Source organism: Vipera berus (genome assembly GCF_964194415.1).
Source record: "Vipera berus genome assembly, chromosome: 7".
NCBI lineage: Eukaryota > Metazoa > Chordata > Lepidosauria > Squamata > Viperidae > Vipera > Vipera berus.
In genome coordinates, this window is record NC_138209.1 from 13,665,685 (window position 1) to 13,687,923 (window position 22,239).

Consider the following 22,239-nt stretch of genomic DNA (forward strand, 5'->3'; position numbering starts at 1 on the left):
CCTCCTCTTGCTCTGATAAGAAAGGTACAGATAGTCTGTGTCAGACTAATAGACTAGGACTGTAGCATCCAGAAAACTAACGTGGAAAATTTCATAGTATCGATCGTAAAATATTAACTTTTTTTTTTAAAAAAAATCAGATACCCACATGATGCCATGACTTCTAGTACTTTGCACATGTGATACTACATACAGGCAGTCCTTGACTTACAACCATAACTGAGCCCAACGTTTCTGTTACTAAGCAAGACAGTTGTTAAGTGAATTTTGTCCCCATTTTACAACCTTTCTTGCCACAATTGTTAAGTGAATCACTGCAGTTCTTAAGTTAGTAACTTGGTTGTTAAGTGAATCTGGCTTCCCCACTGACTTTGCTTGCCAGAGGGGTCACAAGAGGTGGTCACATGACCCCGGGACACTGCAACCATCATAAATATGAATTGGTTGCCAAGTATCTGAATTTTGTTCACAGGACCATGGGGATGCTACCACTGTCGTTCAGTGTGAAAAATTATTCATTGGTCACTTTTTTCAGTTCTGTTGTAACTTCGAATAGTCATTAAATGAACTATTGTTGAGGACTACCTGCACATACACACATAAGCACATCCCAACACACTCACAGTCCCAAAAAGCTCATTCATCAAAGATCTCTGCAGTTTGCAGATGATCTTCAGGAGAACTGCTGCTCACTTTGATCAAAAGATGTTGCTTATTTCGTTACATTCACATTCCATTTTCCTTCCGCGTGGGTTACTCTCCAGCTTGCCATTTATTCTCCTGAGAATCCTACAAGGAAAGTCAGGCTGAGAAATTGTGATCTATATACGGTAACTGTGTGGACTTAAACCCAGGGCTCTCTCCAATTCTATTCCAAAATTGTAATCATAGACATCCAATACAAGCCATGATGACATCAGAATATCATATCACTGTGCATGTATGTAATTTGCACAATAACCTCTGAAATCACACTATAACGGGTTCCACTACTAGCCACAATAACAAAAAAGTAATGGTGATGTGACAGTATATTTATTTATAAAATTTATTGGCCACCCATCTTACCCCAGGGTAACTCTGGGGAGCGTACAACCATACAAATATGTTCTTTCTTTGAGTATAAAAGTCATAGTGTTTGCATTATGATGTCATAATGCATATTTGTCACTTACCTCCTTTCCCCATGGACACTTATGCATGTCATTATTCTTTCTCAGATACTCATGACTATAATTATTATACCACAGTGAAACTGTGCACGCACAATAAATTTAATCTGCTTAGGCACTTTGGATCTGTAGCTTGATCAATACAGGTAGTCCTGGACTTAAATGTGACTTATGACCATTTTTCACACTTATGACCATTGCAGCATCCCCATGGTCACATGATCAAAATTCAGGTGCTTGGCAACTGACTCATATTTATGACAGTCCCAGGGTCATGTGATCACCTTTTGCAACCTTCTGACAAGCAAAGTCAATGGAGAAGTCAGATTCACTTAGCAATTGTGTTACTAACTTAATAGCAGTGATTCACTTAACAAGTGTGGCAAGAAAGGTCATAAAATGGGACAAAATTCACTTAACAAGTGTCTCACAGCCACAGAAATGTTGTGGTCCTAAGGCAAGGACTACCTGTATTAACTTTGTTTTGTATGTCTTTCATGAGTTTAATGAGTGCAGTATTTTCAGTTAATTTATGGTTTAATGTATTGGGCAAACTTAGAAAATGGGTTAATTCAATAAAGTTAAAGATGTCGTATGAACAGTCTATCAGAGACAAAACATTCTATCCAGATGTTTTCAAGTACAGCTTTGTAGGGCCAATCAATTTCCTCTAGATAACATACATACAGAATGTAGGCTGATTGTAAGAAAGATCTTTTGGAAAGAGAAAAAATATCTCAAAACATTATTAATGATGAGGAAAAAGAAAACTTAAGGCTACTTCTATCTGGAAAAAAAAGCTAGTTAGCCTTTCAATCCGGCATTTTGGGGGGGGAAAGAGCTTCAAATGATTTATGGCTTAGTATAATGTGCAAACTCACCCAGTGTGAATGAGAGGAGTTGTGGGCTTCTGACTTGGGTTCAGATGGACTTGTGAATAATATTTAAGATGCCAGACTACATTGCAAACATTGCTACTAGAAAAAGAGATTATGTAAAAAAAGGATGTTTTCTCTTCATCCAAATGTCAAAACATAAAGTTTCTAAGTCGTAAGTGCCCCAAGATTTATACTTTGCAAGGGGTTATTTATATTCCACCATTCCTAGCAGAAGCTGCCTATATACCTTTATATAAAAAAAGAAGATGATGCAATTTAATGTAGTTCTCCCCATAAATGCTAATAGCTTCCCTGCTTATTAAAATCCTCTCCCTCCAGACTGAGTGCAGAGAGTTGATCTAAAACACCAGTTAATCAGACTTTACATAAGTAATGTTTTAACTCTGGGACAGCTCCTTGTTTGCTCGGAAAGCCACAAAAACCCCCTGAAAGGAAACGTAGCAGAATGGTGGGAGGACTGAGACCAGGAAACCCATGACCTCATCTTTTCCGCCTGGCGCAGATTGGTCGGCTGGGATCTGGTCTACAGTTTAAATTCAGAGGTCTGCAGATGGAAAACAGAAGAGAAGGAGAAAGAGTGAATGAGTGGAACTAGCTGAAGTGACTCAAGCATTGCTCTGAGCTTCACCACATAGCTGCAGACTGCTGCCCTGAGGATCTAAAGCACCACACCAGGTACCTATTGCCTTTCTTTCTTACCTGTTACTTTCGAGCTGTGCCATAATTTATTAAGGGAAAAGCGCCACAGCAGTATGCTAGGGACTGCTTCCACTTGAGAGGGGGGTCATTTTGCCCGAAATAAGATTCAGTTCCAACAACAGGGTGGTTTGCATGGCTTCTGGGAGCAGATTTAAAGATACGGGGATGATGTGGTTTGTAAGAGCAAGTGCTGCCAAATGGAAATTGCCATTTGGGGGGTGGGGAGGGAGGAAACAATGGCTCTTTCTTAGAATTATCCCTGTGAGGTGGGGAGGGGATCAAATTGCTGCATACTTTTGGCTCAAAGTGGCTTATGATCTGCATTCTGCTATCTCTGTGTCAGTGCTAAATTGCAGAGGAGGGTAGGTTATGACTAGACCAGATTGCACCAGGGTTGGGATGCTGGCAGAGTCCAAATGCTCATTCTCTGGGTGTCTTACTTCATCTACCTCACAAGACTGTTGTAGAAGTAACATGGGAAGGTGTTAAAGTAAGTTGGAAGAGAAAGATAAGGCATAAATTTACCATGTTTTGGGTAACTAGGATTATCAACTGCTGTATTTACCAGGGGTCCTTAAACAGTAGCTTCTTGCAGAGAAATCTCTTGCAGCCTCATACTTGCTTCTTGCTCTGCTGTTAAAAGCAAAAATAGCCATCACATTAATATAATGTAGTGATCTGGAGAAATCATGTAGTGTTTATGTGCAAGAATATTTGGTTATCTGAAATATCCCGATATCAGAGCACTGGTGGACCCAGATTGTAAGTTAAACCCTCACAGCTCCATCCAAATAGGGTTCAAATTCTTGCCAGCCCCCATTTCTTATACAGCATCTATTTATTTAGCAAAGTAGTTCTGGCTAAAATTGTTGCATTTAATCTTCAGAAAATTATCGGCTCTCTATCCTCCAATACTGCTAAATTGGATCTTTAGGAGTATTACTCAGATGTAATTTGGTGCAGTGTTTTCACATTGATTTTTGCTTTTAGCACAAGTGCTCATTAACCTTGTAAGAGGAAGGGCAATGCATAAGGAAGGATGCCAGCTCCCCCATCAGCCTGGCTCCTAATACAGTCTTCCATCATGATTCATCAATTTCTCATATATCCCTTGAGTCCTGATTCATCAGCTTTTTCCAAAGTGTTACAGGCAGCAGTGTAATCCTATCCGGTTTGGAAATGTTAGGTTGGATTTTCAAAATGCTTTAGAAGAAAGGACCCAATCAATTAGATGGTATTGCTGCTCAGCATTACATGTATGCTTGAATTAAATTTCTATCCATCTACATATGTCATGCAACCAGAAACCAAAGAAATACCAATTTGTTGTAACCTTCTTTCCCAGAATTTCCATTAAGTTTTGAAATATCTGCCTTTGAATTATTTTATAATAATATGCTCTCACTTTTCCTCCTTTTTCAAATTGTTCTCTTTTTATGAGCAGAGAATAGAATTGTTAAACTGAATATTATTAGCAATAAGTAAGGGGTTGCCATATCCCACATTAACAAATAAATACCTAAGCATCTTTAAAAATATTTGTGTTTCTTACAATTTTAAGATTAGATTATTAAATCAAAAAATATTTCTTTCACAGCTATTGGATATTTCAGAGAATGTTTATGCTGCAAATAAGAACATTATTTAGTCCTATGATATTAGTGTGCTCATAAGCAGAGATGTGTTGGCCTGTCTGCTCATGAACATACTATTTAGCAATTTAATGAAAAGATTAGCCAAGATTATTCTGAGTGGCCAAGATTTAATATTATGTTTAGAAACTGAGTTTTTTTCTATATGTACTGTATTACTATATTTGCTGGCATTTTCTATTTTTTCCCTTATCTTTTTTGTGTTCTAAAGCAATAACATTAAGCAAAAAAAACCCTGTGTCATTGCATGTATGCAATGTTATAGAAATGCATGCATTTTCATCAAACTAATCTGCATTCAAATATAATATATACTTTGCTAGAATGTTTCAAACCATGGCTGGTTGAACCAGCTGCAGTGGCCTACTTTGCACACAATGTTGTGGCATACTGAGCAAGTTCCCACTTCATGTTAAATGAAAAGCAAACACACCACCTTATGGCTTGGTGGGTTTTATAAACCAGGTCGCAAAGTTTCATAGGCCTATATAATATGATGGAATAAGGAAAGCCTTTCATCTCTGTTTTCATCCTTTTTATTTGTGTTTCTTTAAATCTCAGGTGAGGTGATAAATATATAGAGAACTGGAAGGCAGCAACAGTCCACTTTTTAGATGGACAATTACTTTTTATGTTGTTAAGAAGTTACCATCTAGAAAAGGTTTATCGACATTGGAGACCAGGGGTACACAACCCCTGGTCCGTGGACGGGTACCGGGCCACAGCATGCCAGCAACCGATCTGCACAGACAAGCAAAGCCCCATCCGTGGGATGCAGGCAGCACACAAAACCACACACTCTCTGGTCTGTGGAAAAACCTTTCTCCATGGAACCGGTCCCTGGTGCCCAAAAGGTTGGGGGCCTCTGTTGTAGACTGTGCAGTTCATTAGTGATCAATCCATCATGAGAGTCTGGAGGTACTGTTTACATATATGTAGACTGTTTTTAAAACACAGGGCCAATGAACTGTTATTGTTGTTGTTGTTTTGGAACAGGAATCTTAGCAAGTGATTGCAAGGATCGGTCATCATGAAAATTGCTGTGCTTATTGTGTGTCTTTTCACCGTTGCCTTTGCCTTACCAGTAAGTACCCCATGCATTGAACAAATCAATCAAGACTTCCTTAGTGTAGCAAAAAGGAATCAATACTATCTATTTTTCCCTTCTTCTTAAAGATCAGCAAATCGAGACATCATGACGATTCTAGGAGTGCAGAAAGAAAACATGTAAGTGTGTATTGTACATGTGCAGACTTGCTTTTATTGTTTACTGAACCCCATTCAGTTCAAGTGGATCCAGATTTTCTATGTTTCCTATCTTTTTAAAAAATGGGGTTTGTAAGGTATACTTAAGGGACGCGGTGGCTCAGTGGGTTAAGACACTGAGCTTGTCGATCAGAAGGTCGGCAGTTTGGCGGGTCGAATCCCAAGTGCCGCGTAACAGAGTGAGCGCCCGTTACTCATCCCAGCTTCTGCCAATCTAGCAGTTCAAAAGCACATAAAAATGCAAGTAGAAAAATAGGGACCACTACGGTGGGAAGGTAACAGCGTTCCGTGCGCCTTTGGCGTCTAGTCATGCCGGCCACATGACCACGGAGACGTCCTCGGACAAGCGCTGGCTCTTCGGCTTTGAAACGAAGATGAGCACCGGCCCCTAGAGTCGGAAACGACTAGCACACATGTGTGGGGGAAACTTTACCTTTACCTTTTTAAGGTATACTTAGTAAATTTTAACAATAAAAAGCTTCTCATCTCAGGGAGAAAGCAATCAAGAACTGGACCATTGTCTTGCTTCAAATCTTAATATTTTACTGTCATGTAGTATTTCCTTCTTCACATTTTCTACTTCCTAGAATTAAGCCTAAATGCATATAGGAAAAAAATACAGCATCCTCAATTATTTCCTATTTACATCTGTGTGTAAACACACAGCATCTTTTCAGTTCTAATCCACCAGGCATCAATTTCATTGAGTGAAACAACTGACAATACCTTTTCATTTTTTCAAAAAAAGGTCCTACTGCTAAAAGGACTGTAATCCTTTTATTAAATGCATTTATTTGGGCCATACTTCTCCCCAACTTAAAAAAAAACCCTCCCTTTTTACCACCCCATAATCCTCTCCCCAAACTTCAAGGTGTCTATTTCTTGGTTACTATGGCTGTCCTTTTTATATCTTTCCAAAATGTAAAAAAAAAAAGCTACAACATACACTACCTGAATTTTGTGAATTTATCACAAAATAGTATTAAGATTCATTTCACTTGCTAACAGGCACTTTCTGTATTGTTTTCAGATATCTTTTCTAATTATTCTTTACTTTTGTCACAAAAGTATGAGAATGAGAATGAAGTTAGATAGCATGGCAGTTAGATGCTCCTAACTATTTCCTCTCTGTTGTAGGGTCCTCGCCTTTGGTGGTGACCAGGCACTGAAATGTTGCATGCTAAATTCTAATGTTTTTGTATTGTTGTAGGACTCCAGAGAAAACGAAGCACACGCACACCACCACCATCACAATTCACACAGCCACGAACACAGTCAAGAGCACGGAAACAGCCATGAACACAGTCAAGAGTCACCAGAACATGCATCTTCTCAATTGGTATGCATCTCACCTCCTTTAATGAATGGTTGGGAGCTCTCCTCAACCTGGCAGCTTCTAGATGTGCCTGACTTCAAGTGTATAAACCTAGACGGCATGGTTTGAGATGGTGCTATCTGGGGATCATGCAGCTGCAAGTCCAATACGCTTGGAAAGCTCTAGAGCAGACTTGTCAAACACAACCTTGGCTCTTTTATGACTTGCTCAGGAATTCTGGGAGTTGAAGTCCACAAGTCCTAAAAGAGCCAAGGTTGCCTACCCCTGGTTTAGCCTAACTCTAACCCTCCCCCTAGCCCAGACATGTCAAACACAAGGCCCGGAGGCCGGATGCGGCCCGCGAAGTGGTTTCATGTGGCCCGCGAAGCCATCCTGGAAACAGTGAGGGAACGGCCCCCACTGCCTTGGCCCTGGCCCAGAGACCCTCCTTCCACCAGAGACCCTCAAATCTGTCCCACTCCTGCCCAGGCCCCCATTGGCACCCTTGATGCCAACGATGTAGAGTTGGCCACGCCCACCCAGTAGGCCATACGCACTCTAGCCACGCCCACCCGGTAGGCCACGCCCACCCAGGCCACACCCACCCGGCCCCCTGAGGGCAACCACAATGCTGATGCGGCCCTCAATGAAACTGAGTTTGACACCCCTGCTCTAGAGTGAGAAGAGCCCCCCCCCGAAAAGCAACATAGTACAAAGAACAGTTGGGGTGAGAGGAGCAAGCGAAAATGGGACACAAATTAGCTGTCAGTTGGGCCTAGTCATGGCCAAACTAGGCCCAATGAGATGGCAGTGTTAGATTTAGTGCAAGGAATTTTACCCATTATTCTATTTAACTAGTTTCCCTATCCATCATTCTCCTCCCACCAGCCCTATTTCCTTTCAATTCAATCCAGGCCCTAGTTCCCATTATTCCTTGAATAAAAAGGAAACTCTGGAAAGCCTCAGCTGGATCCAACTGATTCAGCATCTCCATCGGTAATAAACCAACTGCTTCTGGGAGGCTTACCAGCTGAGCTTTAAGAGAATACCCTTCCTTCTCTGTTTCTCCCCAGTAATCAATGTTCATCAATGTTAATTGCTGCTAAGGCTAATCATTAATTATGATTAATGGTTGTTAATATATCCACCATTCATGAACTGATCTTTTCTCCAGCTATGAAGACAAGATAGTCCTTGACCTATAACCACAGTTGAGCCCAAAATTTCTGCTGCTAAGCAAGACAATTGTTAAGTACGTTTTGTCCCATTTTACAATCATTCTTGCCAGAGTTGTTAAGTGAATCACTGCACTGTTAAGTTAGTAACATGGTTATTAAGTGGATCTGGCTTCCCCATTGACTTTGACTGTCAGAAGGTGGCAAAAAGTGATCACATGACCAGAGGGCACTGCAACTGTCATAAATATGAGTCAGTTGCCAAGGGTCTGAATTTTGATCACCTGACCATGGAGATGCTGCAACGGACGTAAGTGTGAAAAATGGTCATAAGTCACCCTTTTCAGTGCTGTTGTAACTTCGAACGGTTACCAAATGAATTGTTGTAAGTCAACAACCACCCATTGCAATGAATTCTATAATTTTAACTTGGGCAGATTGCCTTTTATGTTATCTGTTCCAAATCCACTGCTAGTTTTCATAGCCCTTTTATTTCATTTACAGAACTCTCAGTCTCTGGAAGATCGTGATGAGATCACTGAGCAACAGGTCAGTTTAACTCAACATGTCCCACCCACAGAAGATAATGAGTGCAAGCGTATTTCGCATCAGCCACTCTCCCCAGTAGTCGCTGATCCCCCATTGGTGGTGTCTGCAGGGTTTGATCAAAACAGTCAAAACTAGTCTTTATATGCAACAACAAAACAAAACACCAAACCAGACCAAGCTTTGATCACCCTATTGAGACAACCAACTTGACTACAACTGTGGCCACCTTTGGATCCAGTGAAAAAGGAGACAAAACTCATTCACCTTTGATAATTGTGCAGAAAAAGGAAGATCCATAGATTTCATTGGCATTGTAAAAAGTAACACCTGAGTGTACAACTGAGCAGCAATGTCTTTAAGATGAGTGTCATTCGCAGATCTTAATAACAGGCAAACAGATCCATAGTGAGTCAGATTCTTATGTATATCCTAAGCTATTACAAGTTTGAATTTTGAAACCAAAACCAATGCACGATCCAAAAAAACAACTGGTAACCAAGGCAGTTATTTCAGTGTGGTGTCACAGGATTTGTGTTAGGGCTGTACAAAACCATTCCGAGGACTGTGCCTGGTCCATCTCCCTGAAAGTTCAGTATGCCTTCTTGAAGTGCCTGTGCATGAATTTGCATGCTTAAAGGATTTGGTGATATCTTAAAAGAGCTATGAATTACCCTCCCAAGCCAAACATCCCTTGGGATGATTTTGCATACTGACTAGAATCCTACATGTTGAATTTTATACTAGTTAATGCTTCTGGATGTTTCTAAGTAATCCAAATAGAGATCCTTTAGAAAGCCCGCAGTTTGCACCACACTTCTGTCGGAAGCACCAAGGATGCTTCCAGGTTGAAAAGATTAGCTGATGACATCACTGTTGCCTAGGGGACACCAAGTTGGAGGCAGGAGCTGGAGCGAAGGATGGGAACTCACCCCGTCCCATAGCAGTACTTGGGTCTCGAATGTGGGCTTACTACTTATCAGCCCAGCGTCCTAATCACATGAGCCACCATGCTCCTAGCCTTCATATTATTTCATTTATCTAAAACTTAAGCCTTGAGAGTATAGTCCTCAGATTCTTGTTGCTGCCCAGTAGTGAACAAAAGACTTCTGCATTTTGTCTGGGGTATTATCTTGTTTCCAGGGTTCTCATCCAGATGTTTGGCACTGAAAACTAGCTTCTGTCCAGTTTCAATTTCTTGAGTTTGTGTAGTATCTTCACAAGATATGTCCAAACCTAAAACAAAGTATGTCCTTGTGCACGGGGTATAACCAAGCTGCATTGGTTTTCTTGCAGACCCTTTTGGCATCTTCCAGCAAAAGTAATGAAGACGATGATAACCATAGTGATGTTTCCAAAGACGACGATCATCCAGATTCAGATGAATCAGATGAGTCTCATGAAACCTTCACTGACTCTCCCACCGAGGCTCCTGTTACTTTTGATTACATCACACAGAGAGGAGACGTCGCACCTTATGGATTCAGGGCAGAAGATGACCAGATGAGTTTGGGGAGGTCTGGACAGGTAAATGCCAATTGATTGCTTTCTTTTTATTGTTGTACTCACATAAGTGGGGGGAGAACTTGGGATGGCCCAAAAGCAGCTCCTACGAGAAGCACCTTTAGCTGCATGTGGTTATTATCATCATCCACTTTAAATCCAGTGATTTAAATGTTTGATTTCAAGGAACAGGATAATCTATGTGGAATCACACAGTCCATCTTTTAAGTTGCAATTTACACACACAATATTTTTGCCTGGAGGATTTTGGTCTGCAACTGCCAATGTTTAGTAGCTCTGGGTAATTATGTAAAATAATGTCTGAGGTTGTTGCTTCACTTTAACATTTCAGCCAACTCCTCCTCCTCCTCCTCCTCCTCCTGTGGTGATTGGCAAGGCCACCATTAAAACACCACTTGTCAACAGCAGTGTTTGATAGTTGGATATTCAAATGTTACATACTTGGACAACACTGTTTGTGGTTGCTGTAAAGCAGGGGTCTTCAAACTTGGCCCTTTTATGACTTGTGGACTTCAACTCCCAGAATTCCTCAGCCAGGCATGCTGGCTGAGGAATTCTGGGAGTTGAAGTCCACAAGTCATAAAAGGGCCAAGTTTGAAGACTCCTGTAATGTAAAGACATCACCTGTAATAAGTATAAGAACGAGCAGGAGGAAGCATCTTTTGAGCAAATTCGTTGGCTTAGAAAAACCTGCTGCACTCATGCTATAGAAGTCCCACAAAGTAAAAATTGCAAAGCTTGGGGTGGGAGAGACAAAAAACACAAGAGCTCCCTTGTTTTAACAACTAGTTGACATAAACATACTTCACTTTCATTTTTAAACATCTACATTTCAGACACTTAGATTTTTTTAAAAAATAACATTTGCATTAAGTTTTCTGACTTTGTTGTAGCCATAAAAAGGTGTGTGGAAAATATTATGCTATTTTATGTTTTACATCAATATAATTCTTTTAGAAAAACATGAGAATTATCGTTGGTGTAAAAGGACATGAGTAACCGATTTATTAATCACTTCCCATATTAAGAAAGCTTATTTTGAACACATGAAAAACACAGAAGCATTATCACAAAAAAATAAATAAATAAAACAACAAATAAAAATAACAAACAACAAATATACAAATAATACAGGTTGTTGAAATTACTACTGTATATACCTGAGGCAGTATATTATTTAAGTCTTCTTTGTACTTTATAATCTATTTTGCGCTTTATTTGTAATGCACTGTGATATTCTTTGTGGAAGAAGTGGGGTCCCAGAGCCATTTTGGCTAGAGGTTAAGGCACCAGGCTGGAAAACTGGAAACATGAGGCATGAAAGCCAGATCCTTAGGCATGAAAGTCACTCTTTCTCAGCCCATCCCACCTCACACAATTGTTGTTGTGGGGATATATTTGCCACTCTGAGTTATTTCTAAATAAGGAGAAACTTCCTGACAGTTAGAACAATTAACCAGTGGAACAACCTGCCTCCAGAGGTGGTGAATGCTCCAACACTGGAGGTTTTTAAGAAGAGACTCCCCCCAGCCCTGTGTAACATTCCACAAAGAAAGGAAAAGCGTTGTTAATCTTGTATGGCAGCACTGAAGGTATTGGTGGAGCAGTGGGCTAATGCCTCCTTAAGTAACACCAGCTGCCTGCAATTAGTGCAGGTTCGAGTCCCACCAGGCTCAAGGTTGACTCAGCCTTCCATCCTTCCGAGGTAGGTAAAATGAGGACCCAGATTGTTGGGGGCAATTAAGCTGACTTTGTAATAATGCCGCTTGGGTGTGTGTGTGAAAGCCCTAATAAGCAGGCATATACATAGAATGAAGGCTACTGCTAAGTTTGTAAGCCGCCCTGAGTCCTTCAGAGAAGGGCGGGATATAAATGGAACTAAAATAAATAAAATAAAATAAAATTTCTCACGAAAGTGGAGTAGCCTTTGATTGTTTCTCTTGTGGACTTTTTCAGTTTGATTCTCAAGATGTTTCAGATGAAGTGGACAGCACCCCAGATGATGAGAGCCATGAATATGCTAAGGCACGTTCTCTGGAAAGCCATGAGGGAGATGACAAAAGTAACCTGAGGGACAGCAATGAAGTCCACAGTGCATCTCGTGACACAAGTCTAGAAGACCACAGCCCAGAGAAAACTGAGAGCGTAGAGGACAGCCATGACCACAGCAAAGTAGCCCTTTCCCTAGAAAGCACTGAAAGCGGAGAGCAGAAAAAAGATCACAGCGAGGAACTCCAACAGTTAGACAGTGATCCTGATGACGTCAGCAACCAAACTTTGGAAAGCGCCGAGAATCACCAGAGCGTTGAAGATCACCACAGTGTTGAACACCACGATAGTGTTGAGGACAATGAGGTCATCCTCTAAAGGGTAGAGCAAGATAGGCCAGTACTTATTACCTGAGAGAGCTCTCCAGACTTTTTGCATGTATGGGCCCAACTAAGACCAAAGCCCAACTCCATCACCAGTGTTTTAGTTTTGCTGAGTTGCAAAAAGAAAAGAAAAAAAGAGTGAGAAGGGCAACGCAACTTTGACTTGAATGTTTGTTCCCAATTATATAGACGTAATTCGGATTTCAAGCCGTAGCGATGATAACTAGCAGCGAATGTAAATATGCTGCCTGATCCTCTTCATGCTTATTTGGGAGCCAATCTGATAGATCTTCAGCAGAATTTGCTCCAAATAAACATGCTTAGGATATTAGTGTTAAACGAACGATAATAGTAGTCAGGTTGATTAGAGAATATTAAGCCCTTCTTGGTGCGTAAGTCCTGCTCTGTCTCACGGTAGCTTGCTCTGAAGGAGAGAGAAAAATGCTTGGGAAAATCTAGTTTTACATTCCCACTGATTTTTGTGTATCTTACAATGCTGTACTTCTGAAATGTTTAATATTGCAGTGTATATTTTGTTGACAGTTGTGAGTTAAATAAAGTGACAAAACTTTATATGTTTCTGTAGTTGTCTTGATAGACTCTTGGGTTGGTTGTATGTGCGACCTCTAGTGGCTGAAGTGAGTGCTTTTAAATTGATCAGGACAATACAGGTAGGTAGTCCTTGACTTACAAACACAATTGGGACCAGAATTTCTGTTCCTAAGCAAGGCTTAACTGAGTCACGTGCAATTTTATGACCCTTTTTGCTATGGTTAAGCAAATCAACGCAGCTCTTACATGAAGTGAATCACGTGGCCAGCTAGCTGGAAAGGTCGAAAATGGCAATCACGTAACCCCTGGACACTGCAACCATTGTAAATACATGCTGGTTGCCCAGTGCCCAAATTCTGATCATGTGACCATGGGAATGCTGCATTAAGTGAAGGACTAGTCAGAAGTCACTTCACTGAATACCACTGTAAACTTCTAACAATCACGAAATGAATGGCTGTAAGTTAGCGACTACATGTAAAGCAGGGGTCCCCAACCCCCAGTCCGTGGATCGGCCCCACTCCATAGCATGCCAGAAACCGGTTCACGCAAATAAGTGAAGCCCCATCTGTGGGATGCAGGCAGCACGCGGTCCACTGAAAAACATACGGTCCACTGAAAAATCTCTCTCTAACGGAACCGGTCCCCGGTGCCCAAAAGATTGAGGGCCACTGCTATAAAAGAAGCACAGTAATTAATACCAGTTTGTTCAGTAGCCTCTCTGATCAGATATAATTTCTCAAAATCTGTGATTTATTCTGTTGCTCTGCACAACTAAGGCCCTGCAAGTGTTAAGGAATCTCTGCTCTGATTATTACAACAAACTGAGCCATTTGGTGTAAACCCAACCAGTTAGGTATTCAATAATTTTTGATTAAATCAGCCGTTTGTGGGTCAATTCTGCTGGTAAACCTATCTTCATCTTTCTTCAACCTCGGATTTTCACATATGCAGGAGTACAAGTCCCATTAACAAACATTCTAGATTAAGACATCTGAATGTGCTGTTGTGGCAGTTTCAGTGTAAAATGAATTACACCTATGAGCAGAAAGCAGAATGTTCACATTCCATGTATCTCATTTCCCCCCATCTTTTATTCATACACTCATTCACACACCTGCTGTTTCATTCTGGATACCACGCTAGGATATAGGTATAGAGGGCTAGAATAAATTTAAAAACGGAAAGTGAGTAATTGAGTATTATTTTCATAGAAAAGTCCTTTTTTAAAATCTTTGAGTCAGAGGATTAATGTTGACGGCATAGAACTGTTAACAACAACAAAAATAAGAGGAATTGAAGACAATGTTCTGTACCAGCCTGCTACCGGCCCTGCAGAAAAGGCAACCCCTTTACAAACGGCAAGAGGCTGGAATAACGTCTGCCACATTTATTACTACAAAAACAAACAAGACACGAACCAAGATACAGGAGCTTTGAAACACTATCCGAGCGGTTGCTTTCAGCAAACCAGCCCTCCCCACACATTCCCCTTATAAAGAGTTCAGGGCGTGGCTTCTCTCTGCCTCCTTCCGAGAAGCCCCATTGCCTTCCTCTGTTTACTCCTACTTGACTGCCTCCTGCGTCGGGCGTCCTTGAACAGGGCCAGCTGTGGGTCATCTTCATCCACACTGTCAGGCTCACACAGCTGGCTCTCCATGGTGACCAAGTGGGAGGGGCCTGCCTGAGGGCTATCATCAGCAAGATCTTCAACCCCCTCAGCAAGCTCTTCAACACCCCCCTCCTCCTCTGAGTCGTCCGACCCAACTGCCGAACCCACAGGCTGACCCTGAATCACAACAGACAAATGCCTGTACTGATTCCTGCAACGGATGGAAACTAACGAAGGAGAGAACCAACCTAGAACAGAAATTTCCTGACAGAACAACTAATGATTTCAGAAGTTATGGGTGCTCCAACACTGCAGACTTTTAAGATGAGACTTGACAGCCATTTGTCTAAAATGGTATAAGGTCTCTTGCTTGAGCAGGGAGTTGGACTAGAAGACCTCCAAGGTCCCTTTCAACTCTGTTATTCTGTTAAATTGAATTCCCAGATTTGTATCTGACATGCCAATTACCTAAGCCTGGAAGACATAGCCTCAAACATCTGAACAGAGCAGCTTCAGCTTGGAGAAATTATCTTTGATATACGGTAGGCAGAAAACTACTGTTAAAAGGTAAAAACATCCCTGACATTCCTGCTAGACAGATCACACATTGATGGCAGCCATCCCTGACCTTCAATAAACCCTAGACAGAAATACAAAAGCACAGCTTAAGCTTTTTCCTCTGATTGAAACTTGGGCTGAAATTGATTAAACATGTCTTACCTGTTCTCCATCTAAGCTTGGAGCACTTAGAGGAAAGAAATACTCATGTCTGTCACCCTCAGTTCGACATTTAATACTGTATAATCATTCCTCAGCATCTAGCAGACAGATTGAGCCTTTTAGGCTTTAATGCTCCTTTGTGCGACAGGATTCCTGATTTTCTTATTGATCGGCCCCAGTATTTATTATTTATTTATTTATTATTGGGATTTATATGCCGCCCTATCTCCCGAAGGACTCAGGGCGGCTAACAACAATAACATACAATAATACAGAAGTTAAAAGAAAAATTAAATTAATGGCCCTGTAGAATAAATTAAAATTAAAATAAGTTAAAAAATAAAGTTAAAAATTTAAAACATAATTAAAATCCCTGTCAGTCCAGGTCAGCCTGATGGAAAAGGAGTGTTTTGAGGCCACGGCGAAAGGACTGGAGATCTGGGTATGGAGTATGTGCGAGTTGGGACTAATATTTCTAACACCATTTTCTTGAGCACAGGTTCTCCTCACAGTTGTGTCCTAAGTCCCCTGCTGTTCACCCTGTTGACCCATGACTGTTGTTTTTTTTTAATCCCATTTATATCCTGCCCTTCTCTGAAGACTCAGGGCGGCTTACAATCTAAAGCACAAATCAATGTGCTTAGCAGTAGCCTTCATTCTATGTATATGCCTGCTTATTAGGGCTTTCACACACACCCCAAGCGGCATTATTACAAAGTCAGCTTAATTGCCCCCAACAATCTGGGTCCTCATTTTACCTACCTCGGAAGGATGGAAGGCTGAGTCATGTTTAAAGAGAGTTAAAGCGCATTATGAATTTGGTTAATTGTATATTATGCATAATTTTTATTTAGAATATGATTATTGTAACTATAATCCTGTATTTAGCTCTGGGAAGTGGGGGGGGGAAGTGGGTGGGTTTGGGGTGGGAGGGATTTGGGGATATATTGTAAAATTTTGTTTTTGTAAAACTCTTTAATAAAAAAAAGGAAAACTACCGTAAATCATTGTCGATTTCAGAAAAGGCAGGCACAGCTACACTCCTCTATGTATTAATGATTCATCTGTGGAGATGGTTAGCAGCATCAAATTTCTGGGTGTGCAGCTAACAAGTAGGCTGGCTTGGTCGCTCAACAGTGAGACACTGGTGAAGTGGACATAGCAGTGCCTGCATTTTCTGCATCGCATGAGAAAAGTACATCTTTCTTCCACTGTTCTTACCAATATTTATAGAGGGACGATCGAGAGCATCCTATCATATTGCATTGCAGTCCTGCTTCAGACAGGAAGGCGGTGCAGAGAGTGGTGAGGATAGCAGAAAAGATTATTGGCAGTTCACTCCCTTCTATCCAGACATGGCATATAAGCGCTGCTTGAGCAGGGTCCACAGGATTGTCTGGGACACGACACATCCTCTTCACAACCTGTTTGTTACCTTCTGGGAGTAAGCTTCGGGGTATCCGAAGCAGAACATCCAGATTCAGTCACAATTTTGTTCCATACAGTATTAATCTTGTGAACTCTCAAACTTGCCTTGTCTTGTCTTGTCTTGTCTTGTCTTGTCTTGTCTTGTCTTGTCTTGTCTTGTCTTGTCTTGTCTTGCCTTGCCCTGTCCTGTCCTATCTTACCTTACCTTACCTTACCTTATTGAAATGAGCCAATACCAGCAACACAAATCAAACCCTAAAAAAGCTCCTCAAAACATTAAAATCCTTTATACACACATTAAAGACTCTCCAAATCTGAACCCATCACCCATGGCAGATACCAACATATACAAAATATAAAAAGATTGTCTCACCCTTCAGGGTGAGAAGACGTCATTGCCTCCCAGACTCAGTGCAAACCCTCACGGCAAGTCATGCCCACTGTACTAACAAAACCTTAGATTTCTGTGCAAATATTTCCAAAACTTTTTAAACGTGGCCCCGTTTGACTGTCCTGCTGCCAAATAAATTCTACCTCCACTTCAAGCAGGCATCCTGTGCTCATTTACCTGGCACCGGAACTGACCAGAAGTTCCAGACATCTGGATTTATATTTTGATTTATAATTGAGTGACCAGAAGAGGGAAATAGGCATATGGGCTTTTTGATTTCAGTAACTAAATATAGCATTTTTAAAATATTTACTTGTTGCACATCCTTTGAATTCAGTGCCAGGGCACTAATCAGTACAGACGGTAATTATGAAAAAATGCCAAGTAGCATTCTGTGACAGTATCAGATAATAGATATAATACTTCCCCCAATTTTTCCACGTTTTTCTTTAAAAATTAATTCACGTGGGTATAGGGCTTTACAGATCACTGAATATGTTTCTCTACTTTTCCATTTATGCTACCAGAATAGCTCCAGAATCCATCTGAACTTTTACCTGCCTTTTCCCCATGGAACCTAGACAATGGCATCATGCCAAGAGTCTGTATAAAGATAGTCATAGATTGAAATCTGCAGTCCATTGGTGGCTATTGTAATAGTGATACTTGCAAAATTCTACAAATGTAGCCTATTTCAATAAACTATAGTTCCAGTCTTCCTGTGAAGTCAGTTTTCTGATCTGGTCTACTTCAGAGGACTGACACTGCTTGCAGAATTCTGCCTTTTGCAAGCTATAGATACACCACAACATTTGAATACCTTTTCCAAAGCCCTTATTGTTAACCTATCAAAGCATTGGTCTTGATTGATTTTTTTTTATTTACTGTTGATATTTAAACTTCAAAGGCAGAAACTCTCCACTTTTCAGTGAATTATTACTGTATAATTTTATTTAACCACTAAGGCATACCTTCATTAAAATACTTCTATCCACATGAAATCTAAGGAATGATAAGTTAATGACTGAAGGAAATCAATTGCCAACATCATAAAAAGGCCATGACATGTTCTTCAGAACTCCTACGTTGAATTGAAGGAAATACTTTGTACCTCTTTTTAGATCTCCCACTCAGTCTTTGATGCAAATGCTAGATCATGATAAGAAATGCCTTAACCAGTACAATCTTAACAATATCTTTGTTTTTCCAGCCACCAAAAGAAGAAAAAGGGGGCAAGCAAAAAGGAAGCAATAAGGAAACTTATGTAAGTCTGACCTCATGAAACTGTGGGTTGATCCTTGGGCAGGATTAAAATTCCCAGGGGTTGTAGGCAACAGAGCAGCAGGGATAAAAGTCTCTTCTGAATCAGAAGTCCAACACTACATTGGAATCCATTCTAAGTGGTTGGCCGCCTTTGGAGAATTTACTCTTCAGATCCAGGTAATGAGATGATCACATACTATTTTAGAATATCTAGAGCAATATATAAAAAGAACTTTGTAAGCAAAACAAATGTTGCTATCCTTAAATTACTGACGTTCTAAGAAGTTCTAAGCTTCCCTAAGATAGCCAGAGTTGCTGTTAAGATCTAGGTATTGTATAGATCAGGGATAGGCATAGCTGGTTCAGGAATTCTGGGTATTGAAGTTCACTGTCAATGTCAATGATCAGAGTCATCAAAGAGCCAAGGTTACCTAACCCTGGTATAGATCAAGAATATTTCTATGCTACTATGTCACACTACACTGTTTATTAATTTATGCAAATAGGCAACTTAAAGCAGTTGCTCCTATTCGTAGATTCTCTTTCCTGCCTTTAAATATAACTTTTATTTCACATCTCTTTTTAAAATTTAGTTCTGTCTCTAAACAGACAAGTGAAAGATTCAAGTTGAGTTAGGGAGCAAGCACAGAGCACAGCCTCCCTAGAACCCAACCTTTGCAACACCCAACATCCAGATAAGAAAAAGGGAAGAAATAGGATAGTCAGGGAAGAAACAATAGCTTAGTCAAGAAACCATCAAGGATACCACGTTCCAACCAAGATTGGCAGGGCAAGCTACTATGTATAAACAATCAGTAAACTCCACTCTATGAATGTCTCCAAGAAGACATCCAAGCTCTCTTCCAGTTTGTGATAGTGCTGTAGGCCTATGTTTCACTTCTATCCTGTATTATTGTACGTTCTGGATAAAGAATTTAATCACTGGGTGATCAATAGTTCATTTTTTATGAGCTATTGGCATAGCTACTAAACCCAAGCAATCAACAGCTAGCTTATTCATTTATTAAATGAATTGGTGGTGCGAAAAGTTTCCACCCAGAATTTAATGACAGTTCCAGGCAAAGCTACCTTTTACAATTGACTGACAGTTTGTCAACCTCCAGTTCAAATATCCAAATAATGTCCAGGACTTTTTTCATTTTGAAAATTCAACGCCAATGGTGTTCAGTAGTGCTCCAGACATTTTGGAATGGTACCCAAGGAGCCTATCACTATTGGTGCTGTCTTTGCTTCCTTTTGTTTCAGTCTTATTATTACAGTGGATTGCACAGTCAGCCAAATCTTTAGACTGGATTTGGCATATTCATCTCCCTATCAAGCCCCTTCCCACAACCTAGGATAGGCAGATGTTGTTGTTTGATAAGAGTCCATCACCTTTAAATTAGCTTGTTGTGCCAACTCAGACAACACAAACAGCTTCTTGTTCAGTGTGTTGTACAAACCCAGAAAAAAAAATAATATTATATAAACAAGCGTATTATAAAAACGCAACCACTGGGAACAAAAGGTGAATGGTTTTCATGGCACTTTTTGGTGATTTGTATAGTGAGACTAGTCTTCCTGTGGCTATTCAATGACGCAACCACAACAAAGAACTCCTGAGGTTAAATTTCAAAATATTGTGGCTAAATGTCAAAACTGTTACAGCAAGCATACTTCAAGCTTCCCAGTTAGGTACTTTTTGGCACCTTTGCTCTTTGGTGGATATATAGGAATGCATTTTTATCCCACTTTTATCTCGGATCATTTAGGATTTTCAGATATTGTGAAAACTTACAGGGACCGCTCCCTGCTCTAAAATATATTTACTGGCTGCAACAATAATATGTTGAATATAATGCAGCCATTCCTATACAACATAGCTGGCTGGGGAATTCTGGAGTTGGTCCAGATATCTTCAAGCTGCCAAAGTCGAGAAACACTGCTATATAATGTTATTCATGGGAAGCTCACGTTAGTTCCCTTTCCATCTTTCCGACTTCTGTACTTTTGTTGGTAGTGCTTCAACCTTGATCTGAAATCAGGTGACCAAACCAGTAATTTGGTCAGCCACAAAAACCACTGAACAGACAATTCAAGAGAAAGAGGGCAACAACAACAAAAAAAGCAAGGGTTAAAATCTTTGTAACCTTCTGTCTTCATTTTTGAACATTTATCCTCTTATTAAATACTCTACAGGGGATCAGTCACAATGAAAAGCACTGAGAGAATCTGCTGTCTTTCCATCGTCATCTTTGCTTTAGCAGTAAGTACATTGCCATTTAAAAAAAAAAACAAACCAAGGACGTTATATATTTGCATTGGTAGTAGGAAATGAAATCCTTTTTCACCATCCCTCTTCTGCTTTGTCTTTTCCCAAGGTCGCTCATCCACTGCCAGACAATGTTTTGGAACTGGTAGAAGCAAAGGAGGTAGGTCAAACATTATTTCCATCGTTCTTTTGGAAGAAATAATAAAGGTTGCAAAATATTTCATGGTGAAAAGTCTGTCCATTTCAATATTTCCTTCTCCTCTCCTCCTCCTCCTCCTCCTCCTTCTTCTCCTTCAAGATAAAAGCTAATACAAGCTAATACAGGTGGTCCTCAACTTACAACAGTTCATTTAGTGATCATTCAAAGTTACAGCTACTCTGGAAAAAGTGATTTATGACCATTTTTCACACTTATGACCATTGCAGCATCCCCATGATCACGTGATCAAAATTCAGATGCTTAGCAACTGATTCATACTTATGACATTTGCAGTGTCCCGGGATCATGTGATTCCCCTTTTGCAACCTTCTGACAAGTAAAGTCAATGGAGAAGTCAGATTCACTTAACAACCGGGTTACTAACTTATCAACTGTCGTGATTCACTTAATAACTGAGGCAAAAAGGTTGTAAAATGGGACAAAACTCACTTAACAAATGTCTCACTTAACAACAGAAATTTGGGCTCAATTGTGGTCGTGCGTTGAGGACTACCTGGAGAAAAACAAAGAAATCAAAGAGAAAGCTAAAAATGCAAGAAAGGAAAATATAAAAAAATAGAAAAGAAAAACAAGGATAAAAGAAGAGCTTCCATTCTTTACTGCAGTTATTAAGTGTAACTATAAATGTACTGCTTAGTCTATGCTTACAACATAACTTTCTTCTTTCTATAATCTCACCTGTCTAATCATCAAAACCATAAATCATAAAAATCATTTTTTCTGTTTCACACAAAACGTCTATAAAGGGTGTCCTCTCAACAATAAAATCCACATTAACCTTGATTTTGTTGTACCACAGATATCCATGCCCTTCAAATCTCAGGCTGTGTTCCTCTAACTTCAAAAACGCCTTTTACTTCTCAGCAACACTCCTTCATCCAAACCAAGTAACTGCAAGCTGCAAAATACAATTTCAAGTCAGATAAACCTGATCCTCCTCTTTCCTTTGCATCTTATATTTATTTTATAGATTGTTCCTTACCATACAAATTTAGATAAATCCTTTTGCCGCTGTTTCAATGGTGCAACAATTATCAAAACAGATAGCGTCCGATACAAAAACATATTCTATGCAAGATATTCATTTTATCAGATATTCTCCCCACAGTAATTTCTCCCCTATCTTTTTAAACCTCATTCTATTGTTACTTTGAAATAACA

At 40.1% G+C, this 22,239-nt stretch overlaps 1 protein-coding gene across 1 annotated transcript; it reads left to right on the forward strand.

Annotated features, from left to right (window-relative positions):
* Positions 1–2,634: 2,634 nt before the first annotated feature.
* Positions 2,635–13,193, forward strand: LOC308671176 (uncharacterized protein). The gene is made up of 7 exons (XM_081333253.1): positions 2,635–2,746; positions 5,419–5,506; positions 5,599–5,649; positions 6,899–7,027; positions 8,683–8,727; positions 10,021–10,251; positions 12,205–13,193. Exons 2-7 carry the CDS (start codon positions 5,453–5,455, stop codon positions 12,613–12,615), a joined length of 921 nt encoding a protein of 306 aa, XP_081189379.1. The 5' UTR covers positions 2,635–2,746; positions 5,419–5,452; the 3' UTR covers positions 12,616–13,193.
* Positions 13,194–22,239: the final 9,046 nt, after the last annotated feature.